At 37.3% G+C, this 23,095-nt stretch overlaps 1 protein-coding gene across 6 annotated transcripts in view; it reads right to left on the bottom strand.

The window, feature by feature from the left end:
* Nucleotides 1-3,088: 3,088 nt before the first annotated feature.
* CSMD3 (CUB and Sushi multiple domains 3) overlaps nt 3,089-23,095 on the bottom strand; it is a 1,342,864-nt gene continuing 1,322,857 nt past the window's right edge. For all 6 annotated transcript variants that reach the window (XM_056522623.1, XM_056522621.1, XM_056522626.1 and 3 more), the window contains 5 exons: nt 20,018-20,176; nt 17,526-17,638; nt 15,909-15,996; nt 5,506-5,638; nt 3,089-4,375 (listed from right to left, as the gene is read on the bottom strand). In XM_056522623.1, coding sequence (XP_056378598.1) covers nt 4,216-4,375; nt 5,506-5,638; nt 15,909-15,996; nt 17,526-17,638; nt 20,018-20,176 — 653 coding nt within the window. In that variant the 3' untranslated portion in view covers nt 3,089-4,215. The remainder of the gene's footprint in view (nt 4,376-5,505; nt 5,639-15,908; nt 15,997-17,525; nt 17,639-20,017; nt 20,177-23,095) is intronic.

Consider the following 23,095-nt stretch of genomic DNA (forward strand, 5'->3'; position numbering starts at 1 on the left):
ATATGGAATAATTAGTGTAATCTGCAAAAATCATGTTTAGCATAGAAGAAGCTGAACAGAGTGATATATATATATATATATATATATATATATATATATATATATATATAGTATGAAAATAAAAGGCTTCTTATTTAAATATATTTTTTGGGCTTAGGAGTCTAGTGGGGGGGGGGGGGGGCACCTACTTAGTGAGAAGAGGCAACATTTATTTTGTACGTATACGTACAGATAGCTGTCACAGATTAGGATTGCCCACTGGACTCCTAAACCTAGAAAATAAAATACAAGGCATCTGAATCTTTTCCTACAAAATTTCCAGTGACTAGCAAAATACTTTATCAGGAATAGCTTCCCTCTTGTCGACAAGTCCTCTAGTTTTCAAAACCACTTTAAAGGGAATAAGATTGAGTTACACCAGAGGCAAGTCTAAATTCATGTGTATACAATGTTTATGGCTGGTATTTTCAGCTATAAAAAAAATAATCGTAATTTTTTATGAAAACTAAAAACAATCTGTTTTTATGTCCATAATTGGCTAAACAAAGAACATGTTTTTTTTACATCCATAACAATTACGGACATAAAATAATGTCCGTAATGTGTGTGTGTAATTATTGCCCAATTTTAGAACAATGAAAACACAGTTTTACTGATTTTACTGCCCAAATGTTTGCAAGAAAATACATTGTGGGGGATATTCAAAAACTACTGTGTGATTTTTAATCACACTTTTTTTCCTCCTCACATTTTCAAAGGTCTCATTTTGGTGACACTTATTTTTTCTGTCCCAAAATTGGCCAATTTGAATATCTAATGGAAACTTTTTGCGCCAAAATGTTGGCTCGAAACTTGAAATTTTTTACTAAAAAAATCTATGCTCCATCTTAAGGCTTAATTGTAATGAAGAAACAATATGTGCAGCTCACAATTATATCACCAACCGAGGACAAATGGGTATTGCACCTATACCTATGGTGCAAAATAATAAATATTGGAAAAAGAGACAAAAATACCCAGACCTCAAGGAAGGTAAACTATATGAATCAATTGAAGGAAACAAGGATTGTGCTTCAATTATAATAGGATATACAGATTTTATTAAAAATTTATATAAAATATTCCACCTCACAAGGGGCCCCTTGTGAGAGGAGTATACAATGACCTAAAATAGACTATCACTGGTAACTAATTAATATCACAGAATGCACTATTAAACTGGAACAGTTATAGACAAATTGCACTGAAATAGTGAAGGCAAAAGAGTTAAAGACCCTTGAATTGCCGGAAAGTCTCTTGGAAAACAGTCCTTTTCACTGGAGAGATGATAATGTAATATTGTAACAAGTTCCTTTAATGGATGGCAATGAAACAATGTTTGGTGTGTTAAACTGAGGAAGTATTAAAGTTCACAGTTGCTAGCTTCACTGTATCAGTGTGTCAGGACAGATAACATGCAGCTTTGGAGTACTCGCTGGTCTCCATGGCAGGACTTTTCCACCAGCAAGTGCCACCTCTGAAAGTGTCCATTCCCGAAGCCTGCCAGCGCCGGGACTCGGAGGTAGCCCACCTGCAGTGACCATCCAAGTGCTAGATCCATCCAGCCTCACGGGAGTCTTCCGCTCTCAGGACCGGTAATGTATCCCAAAGCTGCCTGTTATCTGTCCTGACACAGTGATACAGTGAAACTAGCCAACTGTGAACTTTAATACTTCCTCAGTTTAACACACCAAACATTGTTTCATTGTCATCCATTAAGAGGAACTTGTTACAATATTACATTATCATCTCTCCAGTGAAAAGGACTGTTTTCCAAGAGACTTTCTGGCAATTCAAGGGTCTTTAACTCTTTCAGTCCATATCAGTATATTTTGCCTTCACTATTTCAGTGCAATTTGTCTATAACTGTTCCAGTTTAATAGTGCATTCTGTGATATTAATTAGTTACCAGTGATATTCTATTTTAGGTCATTGTATACTCCTCTCACAAGGGGCCCCTTGTGAGGTGGAATATTTTATATTTTATATCAATTTTTAATAAAATTTGTATATCCTATTATAATTGAAGCACGATCCTTGTTTCCTTCAATTGATTCATATAGTTTACCTTCCTTGAGGTCTGGGTATTTTTGTCTCTTAATTGTAATGAAGTTGGATGTTTTTGCGATTTAGCATGGGGAATTTTATAAGTGTATATGTGTATATATATATATATATATATATATATATATATATATATAATGTTATTAGCAAAATTGGTACATAAATCCGTTACCCCTGCAATTCAAATTAAGAATGATTAATTTGCACTGCAATCTAAATCATACCCCAGACCATGCTAAAATATGCTAAAGACTGCTGTTTCGGTTTAAGAGTAGGGTCACACGTAACGTATCTGCAGATTCGCCAGTGACCCAACCCATTTTGTGCCTTCAGCAGTTGCAACCCCCGTTCCCCCGCCTCGCTTCGCCCCTGGCCGGCTTGCAGCGGCAATCCACCGCTATGAGCATGGCCTTCGAGTCGGCAAGTGCACTCTGACATCGCGGTGCAGTGTACTCAGACATCGCGGTTGCTACACGATGTCTGAGTTGAGGCCATGTGCAGTGTACATGTCATTACAAAGTAATGAGCAGTGTACTCAGACATCGCATCTGCTCCGCGATGTCAGAGTGCATAGCCGACTCGTAGGCCTTCTGTGTGGCTGTTGGTAGCCGCGGACTGCTGCTGCGAGCAGGCCAAGGGTGGAGCAAGGCGGGGGAATGGGGGTGGCAACAGCTGGAGGCACAAAATGGGTCAGGTCACCGGCAGATCTGCAGCACAAATTACGCTCTGGATCCTTTATGTGTGACCCTACCCTAAAAAGGAAAAGAGTAACATGCAGAAATCCAAAGCAAAGCTGAATATCACTATGCCATTATCTGAAGTCGACCCTCTTTGGTTTAAAATAACTATTTTACACAACTTAACTGACCGATGATGACTCGACACACCGCCTCATACCATAACCAAGAAAACAAAGGACAAATAAAATAACTCAAATAAATACAGAATATAAATAAAAAGCATAAGTGATTGTTGACTACTCCAGTAGACAGATTAAAACAATTTATTAAAAAATTGTTATTACAGGTTTTTTTTTGTTTTGTTTTTTTATTTTTAGAATAAATCAGATTTCTCAACATTGTAGATTAAAAAAGGGGCACAATTATGAAAACTCACAGTCTTCTCAAATCCCATTTGCAATAGAGACAACCCAAACCCAAAGAACCATCACCTTCCAAACTCTAGTGTTTGGGAATGTCCTATACAAATTGTGGGATAGGCAAGGTAAGAAGCTATGTAGAATAAGAAGTGTATCATTTGCTGGGGGTGATTTTTATTTATCTGGATAAGGTTTCCTTTAGATATATATATATGTATATTGTTAACCATAACATGCATAGCATGGGATATTTCAGTTAACATTATTCAATGAGTAAGGCTCACTAATGGTGAGTCGTATATTGTGGAAAATAAAAAATTTCCAGGAAAATACATTGGGATTCTAGTGAAAGATCTGAATAGCACCCCGTAGTAGTGGTTTGCTACAAATGTATTTATAAAACATGTTCCCTTCCTCTTACTTTTTCATTGGGTCTGTTGATAGAAAATAAATAACACCTGTATTTCATAGGCCTTAGAAAAACAATCGATGCAAAAACACTTAATTTAACAAGGGCCTTTTTCAATGTTGCTAAAGCACGAAAATGTATTATACTTAATGCCTGTAATTAATCTTATTTTCTCCAGTAATTAAAACAATTTTCTACCATATATTGGTTTGTTTGTTTTATGTTGTTCGAGACCTTCTAATATAGTTTATAAAGCACAGTAAATACTGATAATGGATGCTCTTCCAATATATGCAAAATTTCGCGTTTAGATTAATCTCCTTTTTAAAAAAAAGAAAATAAATTGTAATTCAGCACTCATAGAGTGCAATGGATATGCTGGAAAACTTCCCATGTTGCACACGAAGAGTTGTTTCAGTTCTGTTCAGTATGGATCCTCCAAGATTTTGTTTTTAACTCCAAGACCATGTGATTTTGTTTTTTTTGTTTTTTGTTTTCTTCTTTTTTTTAAAAATGTGCTTTAATAGTAGCGGTGAACTGAGTAGTGCACAGCTGAACGTCTCAGTTTCCCAATTTTCCAAAGCAAAAAAAGAGTCTTCCAGCATTATACCATTGTGCATACTGTGTTCAAATTTGGGTCAAATCGTACTGCTTTTCCTTCCACAGATTTTGCATTGGTGTCATACATTGGGTTTTCAAAAGCTGCTTGACCATTGTTATTTTCATGTACAGAGCATCCTGTGAACTGGGTTTTCGGTGCAGTCCTGTAATAATAATATAAAAAAAAATAATAATATACATTCATTATTTAACAACAATAACAGTTATTGTTTAATAATAATAATTAGCAATAAAATGCAACTATATAATAATAATAAAAATAATAATGATAGAAAAATATAACACATTAAATCAATACATTATTTAACATCATATTAGTACATTATTTAACAAAAACAATAACAGTTATTGTTAAATAATAATAATTAGCATTAAAATACAACTTAATAGTAATGCTATATCAAGTAAATTAGTAAGACTGCTAAAAATTATATTTAAATATAAAAAAGTAAAACTATTAATCAACAACTACTAATACAAATATAAAACTATAATAATAATAATAATAATTATTATTATTATTATTATTATTACATTTAAAAGATACACAATAAAATAAAAACATAATACTATAACTACTACTAATAATCAATTAAGCTAAACTGCAATGCTTCTTCTTCTACTAATTGTTGGAGTCATTAGCTGACTATATTGTTTATTTCTGATGCCATGGCTCTGAGAGTTGTTGGCAACCCTTTGTCTAACTATTAATGGCCCATCTTGTGCCTTGGAACTATTGCATAGAGTAATACAAGTTATGAAGTGTATAGGAAAAAATATGGCAACACCCTACAACTGTCACTGGCATAAAACTGATCTTCATAAGAAAGCTTATTCTGTATAAGGTGGGAGAGTCCTTAGTACCATAGGCCTGTGCTCTTAATTCCACTATTGTCTAAAATTGCTATAACAATATGGAAAAGATGGAATTATTTTTGGTGTATTGGTATTATGTAGCTGCCCAAATACATTAGAGGCCCCAAATGGTCTGGAGATTTTACCGTTGTGGCAGCAGGTGCCAGCGATTACCCATTATAAGTGGACAGAACATTAAACATTACATAGAACAGATTGTTTTCTATGACAATAGCTATAGTTTATATAGCTTATTACTATACTATAAATGGAGAAGCTTAAATTCCATTTTTATTTAAGTGTAAGCAATAAAATTATAACCATGAAAAACTTTGTAGATAATGTTGTCCCACTGTGAGTTTATTAATCCGCTGGATATAGTTGACAGTCCTACTGCAGAAATATATTGGCACCTCACCTTTGTTTATAAAGATAAAAGCCGAAACCTGCGAATATTAGAGCGAAGAAAGGCACCAGGATTGCAATTGCGACAGAGCTGCTATTTGTCCCAAGTGACTGGTTTAACGAATTATCCTCAGACATGTTAATTCCTGTCAAGAGAAAACAAGATAAGACTATGACTTATGTGGGCCGCTTTGTAATTAGTACATCAGGAAATCTGATTTTTCTCTAATAATTTCTATATCGTGGCATGAGGCTTTCTGGCCATAAACAAACAGTGGGAAATGACAGGAGGTGGGGAAGAGTTAATTGAGTTTGCCACTTCTCAATTTCAAGCAGGGAAAACACAATTCACTGGAAATTATCTTTTAATGGGGCTTTAAATTTTAATAGAACAGTTGTGGATGAATGTTTAAAAGCCAAAAAGTTTACAAAAAGTTGTAGAAAAAAGTAAAACAATTTGAAAATGCTGGAGATAAAAGTAAAAAGTTTACAAAACAATGGGGTTGTTGTAGATAAACTTCTAGTAGACCAATGTTCCTTAAACTCTTGACATCCAGATGTCTAAAAATGACAACAGAACTATCTTGGATGTCCAGGCATGCTGGTGGAACTGCATACAACTTTGTATTACATGGTGGCCAAATAACACATAGAAACATAGAATGTGTCAGCAGATAAGAACCATTCGGCCCATCTAGGAATCTAGGATGCCCAATAATCTGAATACTATCAATAGTCCTTGTCCCTATTATATATATATATATATATATATATATATATATATATATATATATATATATAGACAGCCTTACACCTATCCCATGCATGCTTAAACCCCTTAACTGTATTTACAGCTATCACTTCTGCAGGAAGGCTATTCCATGCATCCACTACTCTCTCAGTAAAGTAATACTTCCTCATATTACTGGAGAAACCTTTGCCCCTCTAATATAAAACTATGTCCTCTGGTGGTAGTTTTTCTTCTATCAAATCTCCTTTACCGTGTTGATTACCTTTATGTATATAAAAGTTTTTATCATATCCTTCTGTCTCGTCATTTTCTATACATGTTAAGATCCTTTAACCTTTCCTGCTAAGTTTTATCGTGCAGTCCATGTACTAGTTTAGTAGCTCTTCCCTGAACTCTCTCCAAAGTATCTATATCCTTCCGGAGATACAGCCTCCAGTACTGCGCACAATACTCCAAGTGAGGTCTTACCAGGGTACTGTACAGTGGTATGAGCACTTCCCTCTCTACTTCTAATGCCTTTCCATTTACACCTATGTGCACTTCCCTCTACTGATAATACCTCACTCTATACACCTATGAACACTTCCCTGTTTCTACTAACAATACCTCTCTCTGTACACCCATGAGCACTTCCCTCTCTACTGCTAATACCTCTCCCTATACAACCATGTTTGCAGGGTCTGTAAAAAAGGTTCCCGGGATGTTCGGCGCCAACCGTGGATGGAATGAAGATTCGGTGATTCTCAGTATATTTCAAAAATGTTCTTTATTGCCGTACCAGACGCGTTTCAAGGTCTTGCACCTCTTTATCAATAATTATGGCATACATACATAAAAGCATTATCACTGGCTTTTTATAGTTTCTAAAAAGGGCCCCAGAGAATACAATTGGATAGATTAAAAAGGTGTCATAGGGCTGCGCTCTGGTGTGTTGTAGTGGCGCTGTCCGATGACGTGGGGGTGTTTCATTCATAAAATTCAAGGTGAGTGTTTTTGTTTCGCAGTAAAATGTGACCATAGATTAAAATCAAGGATTGCAAAATTGTTCCATACTATTTAAAGAGGTAGGGTGTTATGCGGTGATGCGAGTATACGAGTGTGTGAGAAAATTCACATTAGGTCCGGAGATACAGTTTTCTGTAATGTGTGTGCATGTGTTTTATCAAATGTGTTTCTTTTGGAATTAATGTTAGTGAACTGGATGGAGTGGATCTGCTGTGCTAGCGGTTGCCGGATGATGCATATCAAATGCCGAATAGTGGAAATGTCCTATTGATGGAGCTGCCGCGTAAGGTGTCATATGCCGGGTTGCTGTGCTATTCAATGCTAGATGGTAGGTACTGTGGCTGATATGATTTTTCAATTGGTATTTGGTCACAGTATTGTAGATATTTATTTTATTCACAGGTTTCGTTGGTGTTGACCGGATTGTGACTATTTTCATTGTTAGAAAAGGTTTCGGTCCTTGGTGTGATGTGTCTCCTTTTGCTGGGCAGTCGGACGGAAATTGCTATGCTTGTTGTTGCCGGATGATTGGTATTGTTGTGGATGGCATGCTGTAAGCTATGTGTGTTGGATTGATCGTGTCCAATGGGTTGCATGTGAAGAATAAGTTATGAGTTGTAGTATGTTGGGTGTTTTGTTGGGTGACAGTATGTCTTTAGTTGGGTGTTGTGATTAGGTTATCATATTGTTAGTATTTGGTGATTTTTCAGTGTTGGATTCCGGGTGTATATTATTTTATATATTATCAATAATTTCATTAAGGCCCAGTGGGGTTAAAGTGTTAATTTTGAAGATCCAAAATGACTCTCTCCTGCAGAGTCTTTCAAATCTATCATTATAATTGTCCGATAATAATAAGTACAATTTTATTACGGATTATGCCGCGGACAAACAAAAAATCAACAACATAATGGAAACACACTGGAAGATCCTATTGCAAGACCCCATTCTCAAAAAAGTACTACCAAAAAAAACGGGATTCACATACAGGCGTGCAAAAACCATAAAAAATATGGTGGCTCCCAGTCGCCTTGGAGAAGAAATACCAAAGAATAAACAGATGAAGAATACAACCATGGACCAGAATGGATCCTTCAGATGCGGAGTAAGAAACTGTAAATTATGTATAAACATCAACCACAATGTAAAAACGTTCAAAAGCAACCAAACAGGCGAAACATTCAAAATAAAATCTAAAATATACTGCAACTCAACCCATGTCATTTACTTAACAGAATGTGGTTGTGGCCTACAATACATTGGACGGACCTCACAAACCCTGAGAAACCGCATAAGTGGACACCGTTTCAATGTCACACATAAATTTCCCAAACACAGCTTATCAAGACACGCAACTGAAAAACATAATAATAACTTTAAAGAATTCAAAATCACTGGAATTGAACAGATATCGGAAACTTGTAATGATAGATTTGAAAGACTCTGCAGGAGAGAGTCATTTTGGATCTTCCAAATGAACACTTTAACCCCCCTGGGCCTTAATGAAAATATTGATAATGTATAAAATAATATACATCCGGAATCCAACACTGAAAAATCACCAAATACCAACAATATGATAACCTAATCACAACACCCAACTAAAGACATACTGTCACCCAACCAAACACCCAACATACTACAGCTCATAACTTATTCTTCACATGCAACCCATTGGACACGATCAATCCAACACACATAGCTTACAGCATGCCATTCACAACAATACCAATCATCCGGCAACAACAAGCACAGCAATTTCCGTCCGACTGTCCAGCAAAAGGAGACACACCACACCAAGGACCGAAACCTTTTTCTAACAATGAAAATAGTCACAATCTGGTCAACACCAACGAAACTTGTGAATAAAATAAATATCTACAATACTGTGACCAAATACCAATTGAAAAATCATATCAGCCACGGTACCTACCATCTAGCATTGAATAGCGCAGCAACCCGGCATATGACACCTTACGCGGCAGCTCCATCAATAGGACATTTCCACTATTTGGCATTTAATACGCATCATCCGGCAACCGCTAGCACAGCAGATCCACTCCATCAAGTTCACTAACATTAATTCCAAAAGAAACACATTTGATATAACACATGCACACACATTACAGAAAACTGTATCTCCGGAGGACCTAATGTGAATTTTCTCACACACTCGTATACTCTCATCACCGCATAACACCCTAACTCTTTAAATAGCATGGAACAATTTCGTAATCCTTGATTTTAATCTATGGTCACATTTTATTGCGAAACAAAAACACTCACCTTGAATTTTATGAATGAAACACCCCCACATCATCGGACAGCGCCACTACAACACACAAGAGCGCAGCCCTATGATACCTTTTTAATCTATCCAATTGTATTCTCTGGCACCCTTTTTAGAAACTATAAAAAGCAAGTGATAATGCTTTTATGTATGTATGCCACAATCATTAATAAAGAGGTGCAAGACCTCGAAACGCGTCTGATACGGCAATAAAGAACATTTTTGAAATATACTGAGACTCACCGAATCTTCATTCCATCCACGGTTGGCGCCGAACATCCCAGGAACCTTTTTTCCAGGCCCTGCAAACTTGCTTCATCGAGTGTTCTGCCACACATCTCAAGCAACCCGGACGGCTGCAACGCAAACAGGATCCGAAGGGATCACATATACCAGACGTTCACAAGGTTGCTGTGTGCCCACACAACCTTGCAAGGTGAGATCATTACTTATATCCACCTTATTGCTTTCACCAAGTTAAAACATACTGCCCAATAGGAAGCTCTGTTTTTGTATTTTTGAATACAGCCCCACCCTATACAACCATGAGCATTTCCCTCTACTGCTAATTCCTCTCCCTATACACCCATAAGCACTGCCCTTTACTGCTCAAACCTCTCACTATACACCCATGAGCACTTCCCTCTCTACTGCTAAGACCTTTCCCTATACACCTATGAACACTTTCCTCTTTCTACTGATAATACCTCTCTCTGTTAACCCATGGGCACTTCCCTCTCTACTGCTAATACCTCTCCTTATACACCCCTGAGCACTTCCCTCTACGGCTAATACCTCGCCCTCGCCAGGTCACTTTATCACTTTCATTTACACGTAATATTTATAACAAGATCTACATGTTTCTACATATATCTACATCTACATATCTTCTGCATTTCCCCTACAGTAGCCACTATAGGGCAAAGGTAACATTTAATGCAGCTTGGAATTAAAGGGATTCTGCCTGCTGTATTTGCTGCTAAGAACTGCAGACACCATTGGATAGATGTTAGGGCATAAAAGCCAAATTTACATTGCCTGGAGTTCATGGCAGTTGCCAAATCTCCTTTTTATATTGTCAGCCAAGTGTCAAGATGGTGGTACTGAGCTACTAAGGTACCACAGTCTGGCACACCTTCTCACTCACATCACTTCCCAGCTCCTTCTGCTGAGCCCTATATGTCAATTAAGTAACTCCAGGTTACCGTTTACTTTCATTTCCTAACAACTATCCAACAATGTCTGCAGCTATTGCCATCAAATACAGCTGACAGATTCCCTTAAAGCAATCCATGTGATAGATAAAAGGACAGTAGAGTCGGACTGGGGATCCTGGGGTCCACCAGAGGAAATGACTTCATCTATGCAATACAGTGTAACCCATGTTGTTACCAATGTGAACATTGAACATACAATCAATACAGTCTAATAGGTTATTTGTGAATCATGCCATCAGAAATAGGCCCTTGGGGCAAGCGGTTGCCCTGCATTTATTTCCAAATCCTCTAATGGATCTCAGTGGAGCCCTTTATTGTTTTATAGATTGGGTCACCGGAGGACCCTTTGTTCCTCTAGAGGGTCATTCATTCTAAGGCCCCTTTTTACACTGCCATTGTAATCCGACAGGCAGCAGACGTCAAGAAAGGAGGAGAAAATAGCAGGAGAAAAATTAGTGCTTGCAACGTCTTTTTCTCCTGCTACGAAAACAATGATGCCCCACGGACCCATTATAGTCAGTAGGATCTATTGGGACCTGTTGTTGCCTGTTGTGCCCCCTCCCAATAAGGGACATTAAAGGCAAACAATGAGGCACAACGGCAGTGTGAAAGTAGCCCAATCCGGATGGACTGTATCAGCCACATACATGAAAAAAAAAGTGTCCTTCCCTTTGGATCACAGAGGTGTTGGGACCTTTCTCTATGAAACCATATACTCTAATATCACATAAAGAAAAGGAGTTGATTTAACTTAATCTTCATGGAACATAATTTAGAAATCAAATGTATATCTTGCAATAAATATATTTGCATTGAAGTTGCCGCGCTCATGTAACAATCTGCTATATTTCACAGAATACTATGTAAGCATAATAAAAACCAACATCTGCGTAGTGAGTGAATATATTCAGCTATAAAATTCTTACATCTTTTTTAAGCTGTGTAATATAAATATCTTCCTCTCTGCATATATATAGCGCATGTATGTGTACATGTACAGTAAAGCACTCTGTTCCATATCTGTCCCAAAGAAGGAATTGAAGCAATTTATAGTTTAATAATTTCTCTTTTTAATGAAGTGACAATTTTCGTACTTTATTGCCGCCAAAGTCCTCAAGGGAACGTAGCATTCCCATTGTCGTAGTGAATAATTAGATTGTAAATATGAAGCTCCTGTTTATAGTAAATCTATAAAAACAAACAGGTGTTTTTTCTTTACTGTAGGCAACATCGCTCTTTATAACACTGACACAAATTGGCAGAGAGAACAGACTATGAATCATTTATTATTAGGAACTGATGCACTAAAGTGTTTTGCCTATGTAGCAAGGGCCTTGTGAGTAAGTATCATGCATTTATTTTAGTTGAGCAGAAGTAATTGACCAAGTGGCCACCGGGGAATAGGAATTCGAAATATAGATTTATATATTTTTTTTAGGTTTATAAGTTATTAGGTTTTATTTTCATAGTAAAGCTCGTTTGCAAAGGGTTAAAAGTGTGATAATACAGTGAAGAGTTGGTGAAGGACCTCATATTATATCTAGGAATAGAATGGATGCAGGACTTATCTGCAAATGGGGACTCTTCTAAGCTTAAAGGGGTACTCCGGTGGAAAATATTTTTTGTAAACCCCTTAACGTCGCAGGACGCATATGTACGTCCTGGTGAGCTGGTACTTAATGCACCAGGATGTAAATTTACGTCCAATGCATAACCGCGAGCATCGAAGCGATGCTCGCATCATGCGCGGCAGGTCCCGGCTGCTGATAGCAGCAAGGGACCCGCCCATAATAGCGGACATCCGCGATCGCGCAGATGTCCACCATGAACCCCTCAGATGCCGTGATCAATACAGATCACGGCATCTGTAGCATTGCGGACACTAAAATGGATGATCATGGCAGCCGGAGGTCCCCTCACCTGCTTCCACTGCCTTCCATGGGTCTTCTGCTCTGGTCTGCGATCGAGCAGACCAGAGCAGAAGAAAGCCGATATCACTGATCAGTGCCGCATGCATAGCACTGAACAGTATTAGCAATTGAATGATTGCTATAAATAGTCTCCTATGGAGACTATTAAAGTGTAAAAATAAAATAAATAAAAGTAAAAAAAGAAAAGTTGAAAAAATTTGAAAACCCCCACCCCCAATAAAAACGTAAATTGTCCCATTTTCCCTATTTCACCACCAAAAAGTGTAAAAAAAATATTTTATATACATATTTGGCATTGCCGCGTGCGTTAATATCCCAACTATTAAAATAAAATATTAATGATACCGTAAGGTAAACGTCATGAACGTAAAAAAAAAAAGGCCAAAATAGCTGCTTTTTTGTAACATTTTATTCCCCCAAAAATTTATAAAAAAGTATTAAAAGTTTTATATAAGCAGATATGGTATCAATAAAAAGTACAGATCACGGCTAAAAAAAATTAGCCCTCATACCACCGCTTATACGGAAAAATGAAAAAGTTAGAGGTCTTCAAAATAAGGGAATTTTAAACACACTAATTTGGTTAAGCAGTTTGCGATAAGTAATAGAAAAGTATGTTATCATGGGTATCATTTTAATCGTATTGACCCAAAGAATAAAGAACATATGTAATTTTTACCATAAATTGTACAGCGTGAAAACGAAACCTTCCAAAATTTGCAAAATTGCGGTTTTCTTTTTAATTTCCCCACACAAATAGTATTTTTTTGGTTGCACCATGCATTTTATGGTAAAGTGAGTATTACCTGTACCACGAGCCACACCAGAGAGGCAGCAGGAGATTAGGGAGGTAAACAAGTGGCTCAGGAGCTGCTGTAGGAAGGAACAGTTTGGGTTCATGGAAAACTGGGCCGATTTTGCTGTAGGCCCATCTAATATGCCCAATAATCTTAATCCTATCAATACTCCCTATCTTATATGGAGGATAGCCTAATGCTTTTCCCATGCATGCTTAAACTCCTTCACTGTATTTGTAGCGACCACTTCTGCAGGAAGGCAATTCCATGCATCCACTACTCTCTCAGTAAAGTAATACTTCCTGATATTACTTTTAAACCTTGTCCCCTCTAATTTAAAACAATGTCCTCTTGTGGTAGTTTTTCTTCTTTTAAATATGCTCTCCTCCTTTATTGTGTTCATTCACTTTATGTATTTAAAAGTCTCTATCATATCTACTCTATATCTATAACAATCGGGCATCCTCTAGGTTTAGAGGAAAGAAGGTATCTACACCAGCACAGACGGGGGTTCTTTACTGTAAGAGCAGTGAGACTGTGGAATTCTCTGCCAGAGGAGGTGGTCATGGTTAACTCGGTAAAATAATTTAAAATTTTTGGAGAATAATAACATTACAGGTTATGGACTCTAGATCTATAGGGACAGAAGGTTGATCCAGGGAACTATTCTGACTGCCATATTTGGAGTCGGGAAGGAATTTTTACCTCTTGTATGAGTTTTTTTTTGCCTTCCTCTGAATCAACTCAGTAGGGACACATTAGGGTTATAGTTTGAACTTGATGGACTCTGGTCTTTTTTCAACCTTATGAACTATGTTACTATGTATGCACCACACAAACGCTATGAGTGCACACCCAGCAAAAATGCAAGACACTTTCTGCCTGAAAGCAGGAGGGCCATATCGTATCTCCAAACAAATTAAGAGCATATGCACTGAATAACTATATGAACATGGAACATATGCACAGAATAAACCTTCTTAGCTTATGCCAAGTATGTCATGAACTAAGAATTCCATACCCATGACAATAAGAGCGTGGTAAGCCTGAATAGATAGTCACTCCCCTCTTGCAGGGGATTGATACTACTACTGCGAGAATGAAAGCGACATAACGTATAACACACAAAAAATGAGGGGAGAGTGACGATAACAATCCCCTGCTACCCTGTAATATCTCTACAATAGGCTTTAAAGGAGCAATGTGTACATCAGAACGCTTAACCCCTGACACAGACATAGACGTGGGCCGAGCCAGTCTTGCCCACAAACAGTGCTGGAGACCCGGGCGACGACAGCATAAACTCATAGGGATATATCCTGGATGTGCACTGCCACCACCCAGGACCAAGCCCCTTAGCCCCAATAATCACCTGCTCATCCAATACCACCTACCCTCTGCCTATGCGTGCTCAAGCTGAACTTGATGTAGGGTTCCGAAGTACACACCCACTGTACGTAAATACCAACAGCGCAACCGGCGGGCCGTGGTTGGTGCGGTACGAGGTGTTGAATACATCCGCCCAGCTCCTGGTCTCCAACGTAACTCATACTTATCACCTGATGATCATAGTTGCGGGAACAGGCATACTCACCACCCAGATGGATGCCACTTCGGTCAGCTGACTTGCTAACGTCACATGACGAGCTCACAGTGTGGAGGACTGGAACAGCCGCGGGTTCTTAAAGGTACATCCGCCCCTCCCACAAATACAGACTAATGAATTAGCCTTTTCACTTATCGTGTTCTATGGTTGCGAGACAGGGCCAAAGGCTGACTGTGCTGGATCTATAGCAGCCTCCACAGTTCTCTCTCTAAGTAATAATATATTGACAGCCCCTTGATTTCATTGAACAATTAGTAATGTGTATTTATTTTTTTTACCAGTGGCGGTGCTGCAGGGGAATAAACCACTTGCTGTTTGTTCTAAGTGAAGGCTTCTAGCAGCAGGATTCTCTGTTATCAACTTATTTTTGTGCAATCTTTCTAACAAAAAAATGTTTTTTTAAAGTTGAAAGTCCTCGAACCATTCAGAAGGTTTTAAAAATGTGAGCGATTTTCCTCCAAATGCCACAATTGATGGCAAATTACATCAGATGCCTATGGACCGCCGCCCAGTAATCTCCGCAGACTGTTCTCCTGTCCTGCCTGTCTGGTGATTCAGCGTCCCAACTGAGGATCTGAATAAATCTAAACTGTCTACAGTGCTGGGGAAAAACTGAGCCGGATCTCCACATGTATGTGACGGCACACTAAGAAGATGAGACTCCACAGTCACCGGCAGAGGGAATGAAGTTGTTTCTTTCAGATCATGACAGATGGACATCATTTGGAGCAGAAAGGTTATACATTATCACAACATTATTATTATTGACAGGAAAAAAGGAAATTGCAATATATCATAACATTAAAAAAAATCACATACCTATACTTCTTAATCCAAACTGGCCATAGTCTTTACCCTGGATGGATCCTTGAAAAACATATGTAGCTCCATCTGGTTCCGCTGAGACCTTGTAAACATGGCATATTATTATGTTAATTTCTTTAACAGAATTTTTAATTTTTAGGTATGCATGAAAAGACAAAAGTGGCATTTGACTTGTAACAGTGCCGAGGACTAATGTGCTAAATACTAAAGAAACTTTGGTAGTATGACAATGCACTGATTTTTACTGGTACTGTATTAGTAGACTAATGAGATAAAACATAACAATGGCTTTTTTAGGGTGCGTTCACACGCTAGTAGCTAGCAGTGAGTTTCCCGTTGCTGGACATCCCCTGCGAGTTACGCTACCATTGATTTAAATGGGTCTGCGGACAGTCCGCAAATCTGACACTATTGCGGACTGTCTGTGGACCCATTCAAATCAATGGTAGTGTAACTAGCAGCAGGTTTACCGCAGCGTGAAACCCACTGCTATTAATAGCATGTGAACGCACCCTTAGGGGAAGAAATGTAGGATATGATGATAGAAGGAACCTCCAATATTATCTAAAATCATCAGATTACTGTGTTTGCTTGCCTAGCCTAGGAAACAACTCTGATGGCCTATACAGAACACATGGATGTCCACTTTTGCTGTCATTGTTGCCAAAAAAGATAATACATTATAATGGTCTTGTCTGTTTCAACACTCAAATCAATGACTTGAGTTTTCCATATCTGCAAATCATTGGCCCTCATTTACTAAAGGTAATCCTGTTCTTTTCAGGGGGGGGGGGTCCAAACTGTGTTGCAGATTTGAGCAAGATTTTGTGAACAAAAAAACACAAAAACCAATTCAACTCTCTGTTTTACTCTGAAAATCTGAAAAAAAGTGGCATAGTTGCCGGGAAGGGGAGGTGGGGCCCTAAAGGGACATGTCCCCAATAGTTCGAAAAAATCACAACTAATTTACGAATGTTTCCACATAAGATGTGGCAGAATTGAGCTGTCAGGGAAAAAAACACAAAGAAGACAACGCTCCATGATCAGTAAATCACGGCCATTGTCTCTATGTCAGCTTTAAATTGGGTTGTCTTCTGATAGCTTTACCATGTAAGAACATTGGCCCACGAAATGATCTTATAGTCATTTCTTAGCATTGTCTGACCTTGTTTATAGGAATTGACCAGTTGGAGTTAGTGCATTCCCAAAGAATCATGGCTTCAGTACATTTGAGTTCTATAAAACATGGCTGCCATTAGGAAGATAAAGGTCACCAAACTGAGGTCTACCGGGCTGAAAAAATTGTCTTTTTAGGGACAGGTAAAAAAAAAAAAACTTCCTAAAACACTTATAAGCTTTCTCAACTTAGGGCACATTCACACGTACAGGATCTGCTACATATTTTTGCTGCACATTTTGTGCAACTGATTTTGCTCCCCATTGAAGTTAATGGGTAGCAAAATCAGCTGCACGAAATATGTAGCAGATTCTGTATGTGTGACTGTACTCTTACTCTACTCTATTTATACCGTGTTAATTCATCTTGATTCACTAAAGCAATTTCTTAACCGCCCAGGCATGATAAGTGTGTAATAAGAGATTTATGCTTACAAATCCATCCATTGCCCATTTCTCATCTTTCATTTTGCTCAAGGAAGTGTGAACCGATGATTTGACAGAATTTATGTGCAGTATCAAGCGAGCTTCTTGGCTTTTGTAAACTCCTAAAAAAAATAAAATTGTTGAGATTTAAATACGAAGCCGAAAATAATTTCCTCACTGAAATTTTTGTCATTAACACTTCACTAGTTTTTTTCAATAGTGTGGCTCCCTATTAATTATTAGGTGATCCTATATTAGGGACTGAATTGTTGTTTATATATATATATATATATATATATATATATATATATATAATTGGACCAATGTTTCACAAGAAAATATGTTTTTGATTCATGTTCTTATAAATTGTGTGGGACTAAGTGAACGGAAATCATAAGCCTTTTCTATTACATGCTGCATTATAAAGGTATTCTCCTGTATAAAGATTGACAATGCATTATATATATGCTAAAATCGTTATCCGAACCCTCCCTGGGGGACGTTTTTGCCCCCAGGGATGTTGAAGATATTTAGTTATAAAGTCCCCTCCGTGCGCCGCTATGTAAGTAGACCCTGGGCGGGGATTTCTATCAGCACCCATTTCTCTCCATTGCTCTGGCCGTAGCCCCGACTGGTTGGCTTGATTGATGGCTTACGTCATTGCTCTGCTCCCTAAGCAGACGGAGCAGAGCAGTGAAATGAGCCATCAACGAAGACGAGGGGAGAGTACCACAGCCGGAGCGACGGGTGCTGGTAAGTAGAAGTCCCCACCCAGGGGACTACTTGCAGGGCGGCCGGGGGGACTTTATAATTTAATATCTTCACCATCCCTGGGGGTAAAAACATCCCCCAGGGATGGGGAGGATAAGGTTTTTAATATATATAACGCGTTGTCAAGCGCTATATATGCTAAAATCTGCTGATTGTCTCCCTTTAAGGGGTAGACTATAGTAGAGGTACCATATAGCAGCCTACTGGGACATACAACGAACCTGAAGTTTATGCAATATACAGTTGTGTCCACCCTTACTTTAGTTTAGTTTAAGCATAACTTTGATGATGGTCTAATGTCCATGTCTGTTTAAGTCTCCTGGCAACGTGGTAGACTGGAGACTACAGAAGTCACATATACTTGCATGGGACTTCAGGTAAATCTGTATTCTGATTGCTGCAGTCTTAGGTAAGTCTTTGACTATGAAGTTGCTGGATATTTAATCAGATAATCTTCCGTGAGACCATTATCTGAGTTACACTCAAAGATTCCAATTTCTGATTATTCCAATTCCACACAATATTATGGCATACTACCGGAGCACTTCATTTAAATAATAATAACTGGATGTCCACAAATACAAAAACACAGTGCCTATAAACCAGTTGCCTATGGCAACCAAGCATATTGCTTTTTAGATTTTTCAAAAATAAAAATAAAAAAGGCAATTTGATTGGTCAATTATTCCTCTGCACAGGTTTTGACCAATCTCCTCAGTTGAGTTCAGAGATCAGTTAACAAAGGACACTGTATGCAAAGCAATGCCGTATCTAAGCCCATTAGAAGGTTATCTGGTTTACAAAAACAAATACACTGTTACAGCATATGAAGTGGGTAGATGAGAATATTTCATTTGGGATCCTTATCTTATAGCTATAATAGAGAACACAAAGAAAGTAGAGTCTCTGTCTACAGCCCTTTAATGGCTGTGTCTGTCTTAATACTTAAAGGACTTGTCTTTTCAATAAAATATAGTTTCATGAAATATTTTTTTATTTTATTTTTAAAGAGATGCAATTTATAAAATGTTTTACATTTTTTATCAAAACCAAGTATGAATATGTATTAAAAATGCAATCTATCAGTAAAAGAATACCCCTTAAACTTAATGCCCATAAAATGCTTATTGACATGCATCAATGTAACAAAAAAGGGTTAGTCAGAAGAGACTGAAGAAGTGCAATGTATTCCAGTGATAAATAAATATATATATATATATATATATATATATATATATATATATATATATATATATATATATATATATAATTTTTGAGGAACTATGTGAATATTTTTATTAAGTTGCAGGGACATTTTTATTGTAGACCGCACAGCTCGCCTTGCAAATTCAAGTGCAATCGGCTTTACTGGAAAAACTATTCTAGAAATGTCACTGAACAAAGATCCATTCTACTCTAAATACCCAACTCTAACCTATTTCAGGTAGGTAAATGACTTGAAATTAGATGTAGAAAAGAAGAGATCATTAGTTGTAAAGTTTCATCGGGTCTTTATAAGTTTTAAAACTTAGCTAAAATGTCACAAGAGCAAAAATGCAACCATAGCATTCTAGGAGAGTTGACATCACAAGTTTTAAAATATATTATAATATGCACCATAAAAAAGGGGAGCATTCCAGAAGTCACAAGACTAGAAAAAGAATGTAAAAATAACAATGTGTTCTAAAATATAGCCGGATTATGCATGAAATATGATGACAAAAAATTACCTGAAAGAAGGAACTCGGTGTTGCTGTTGATAAGCGTTGCGTTCACCTTCCCGGTTGATACATTGTAGCTATTAACTGTCAAATTCATTGGTTGATTTTTGCCTTTTAAGTTGTAGAAGCCTTTCCATATGTAATTCCGAGAAAAAACATCATCCGGAACTGGAGAATCCAAATAAATATTTGTTTATTTATTTTTTAAAGAAAATTCTTAAATATTATTTTAATTGATAGTGTTAGTAAAAGTAAAGACTGAAATATTTTCCCCTGGAAACATTTTTTATTTTGAATCAACTGGTGCCAGAAAGTTAAACAGATTTGTAAATTACTTCTATTTGAAAATCGTAATCCTTCCAGTATTTATCAGCTGCTGTATGCTCCAGAGGAAGTTATTTTCTTTTTGAATTTCTTTTCTGCCTGACCACAGTGCTCTCTGCTGACACTTCTGTCCATGTCAGAAACTGTCCAGAGCAGGAGAGGTTTGCTATGGGGATTTTCTCCTACTCTGGACAGTTCCTAAAATGAACAGAGGTGTCAGCAGAGAGCACTGTGGCAGAAAAGAAATTCAAAAAGAAAACAACTTACTGTGGAACATACAGCAGCTGATAAGTACTGGTAGGGTTAAGATTTTGAAATAGAAGTAACTTGCAAATCTGTTTAACTTTCTGGCACCAGTTGATTTAAACATATATATTTTCCAGTGGAGTACCCTTTTAAAGGGTAATTCATTTTTCAGGGAAAAAAACAGGTTAAAAAGAAAAAGTTAAAGTGTTACTGGCATTTGTTAAAACTTTTGACATGTCATCCAGACAAAGTTTAGATTGTACCAGGTCTCAGTCCTGATTCAACTTATACCTGGAGACAAGCTCTGTTATAGTCGATGACGCCCGTCTCCTGTAATCAGTAGGATCGCACAACTGTCTGGGAAAGGAGATGCTTGGCCGCGATCCTCAACCGGCTATAACTAACAATAGCTGAGGGGCTCAGGACTGAGGCCCGATAACTTTTGACATGTCTAGATAACATGTCAAACCCTTTTATAAACGACACAAACAATTTAAGACAAAAGAACCAAACTTTTAAACTTGAAGCAAATGCTGAACCTTAAGTACAATAGGATTAATTTATGAAAATTTTAGTCAGTGGCTACCATGTAATCTGGGTATGAAATCTTATATTTTTTGTGCAATATTTTTCTGTTGAAATAATGGGCTCCCCATGGACGTCCACCGGATAGGTGGAGAAAATTACCGTGGACACCGATTAAAATAATAAGGGAATTTTTATTATGGGACAACATGTTTTGAGAAACTAATTCTCTCTTCCTCAAGTTCAATATTAAAGAGGTATTCCAGGATTTTTAATATTTGACTATGCTACAGAGGCTGTTTAGTGTAGTTCATGATATAGTATCTGTACCTGTGTTTGATGGCTGGTCTCGCAATTTTTATGTGATCCTTGCCCGGTGTTTATTTTTATCAACATATAAAATGAGTGTTTTCTCAGGTTTTCCCAGGTGGCAGTGCAGCCCGAGAAATTAAATCAATAATCAGGTGTTGAAAGGAGCCTGTCTGGGGGAGATCCTTTTACACAGCTCTGCAGGTAAATGACCGAGGTGTGCTGCAAATGTTCAGGTGGCTGATGTGTGAGAGGGAGAAAAATGACCTCACATTTACAAACAGGGAATCCTGGGACTTGTAGATGAGGTAGGCAACTCCAACAGAAAATAACCATTTCACAAAAAAGAAAGCAGCAGTCCCAGGCAAGTAAGTACTAAAGTCACATTATGCAGGACAATCCTTTCAAGACACTTTGGCACCTTGTTTGACAAAGGGATGTAACTTACCAGAAAGTGCATGGGACCTTGTGAAAAAGGTGGCATGACTTAAATTTGATACTGTGTGCCAAAAAATGCCAACATTTTGGTGTACAGTTAAATCAATTAATAAATAGCATTAACTAGGACTAGACAGTATAAAGAAGTGCCACATTTTTTAAGTGCATAAACCACATTGATAAATCAGACATGTTTCTAGACTGTCTTGTTTACACTTATTGAAAATTATTATTTTTATAATTTGCCCTGGGTGTTATTATTCTCCTCATCCATTAGGTTTGTCCGTACACGTATGTCAATTAATTTATACATTTCCAAGAGGAATTAAAAAGAAAAAATCAACATAACTTAAGTTTTAAGAAAATATACTCCAAGCTGTGACTACCTGTCATATGAATGTGTTTGAGCTTTTTACCTTTTTTGCGCTATTTGCACAAATTTATGCATTGACATACACCACATGATGAATTTTGTGCAGCAACAATTGATGAATCACCCCCATAATGAAAAAACATAGAAGTTATTTAGCAAAAACTATCCAGAAACTCGACAATTTTATTCCATTATTGTTGTTTAATTGAGAAAAACAGCGGGAAGCTAAATGCAAGTACGGTAATACCTTCAGCAAAAATAAGTAACAAAAATAAATTAAGCCAAATTAATACTATAAACATTCTGCACATATTTATTCAATTCTTAGAATAGCTGGTCTCAGAATAACACTTTTTTTTACTTTAAAAACCATAGTTGGTGTGTATCAGTGATATGTAAATCAATCTGCCGCTTTAGTGACTTATTAAAGGGGTACTCCCGTGGAAAACTTTTTTTTTTTTTAAATCAACTGGTGCTGGAAAGTTAAACAGATTTGTAAATCACTTCAATTAAAACATCATAATCCTTCCAGTACTTTTTAGGGGCTGTAAACTAAAGAGAAATAAAAAAAAAAAGAAATGCATTTCCTCTGATGTCATGACCACAGTGCTCTCTGCTGACCTCTACTGCCCATTTTAGGAACTGTACAGAGCAGGAGAAAATCCCCATAGCAAACATATGCTGCTCTGGACAGTTCCTAAAATGGACAGCAGAGGTCAAGTAGAGAGCAGTGTGGTCATGACATCAGAGGAAATGCATTTCGTTTCTGGATTTCTCTTTAGTATTCAGCCCCTAAAAAGTACTGGAAGTATTTTTTAATAGAAGTGATTTACAAATATGTTTAACTTTCTGGCACCAGTTGATAATAAAAA

Source organism: Hyla sarda, chromosome 5 (genome assembly GCF_029499605.1).
Source record: "Hyla sarda isolate aHylSar1 chromosome 5, aHylSar1.hap1, whole genome shotgun sequence".
Classification (NCBI taxonomy): Eukaryota; Metazoa; Chordata; class Amphibia; order Anura; family Hylidae; genus Hyla; species Hyla sarda.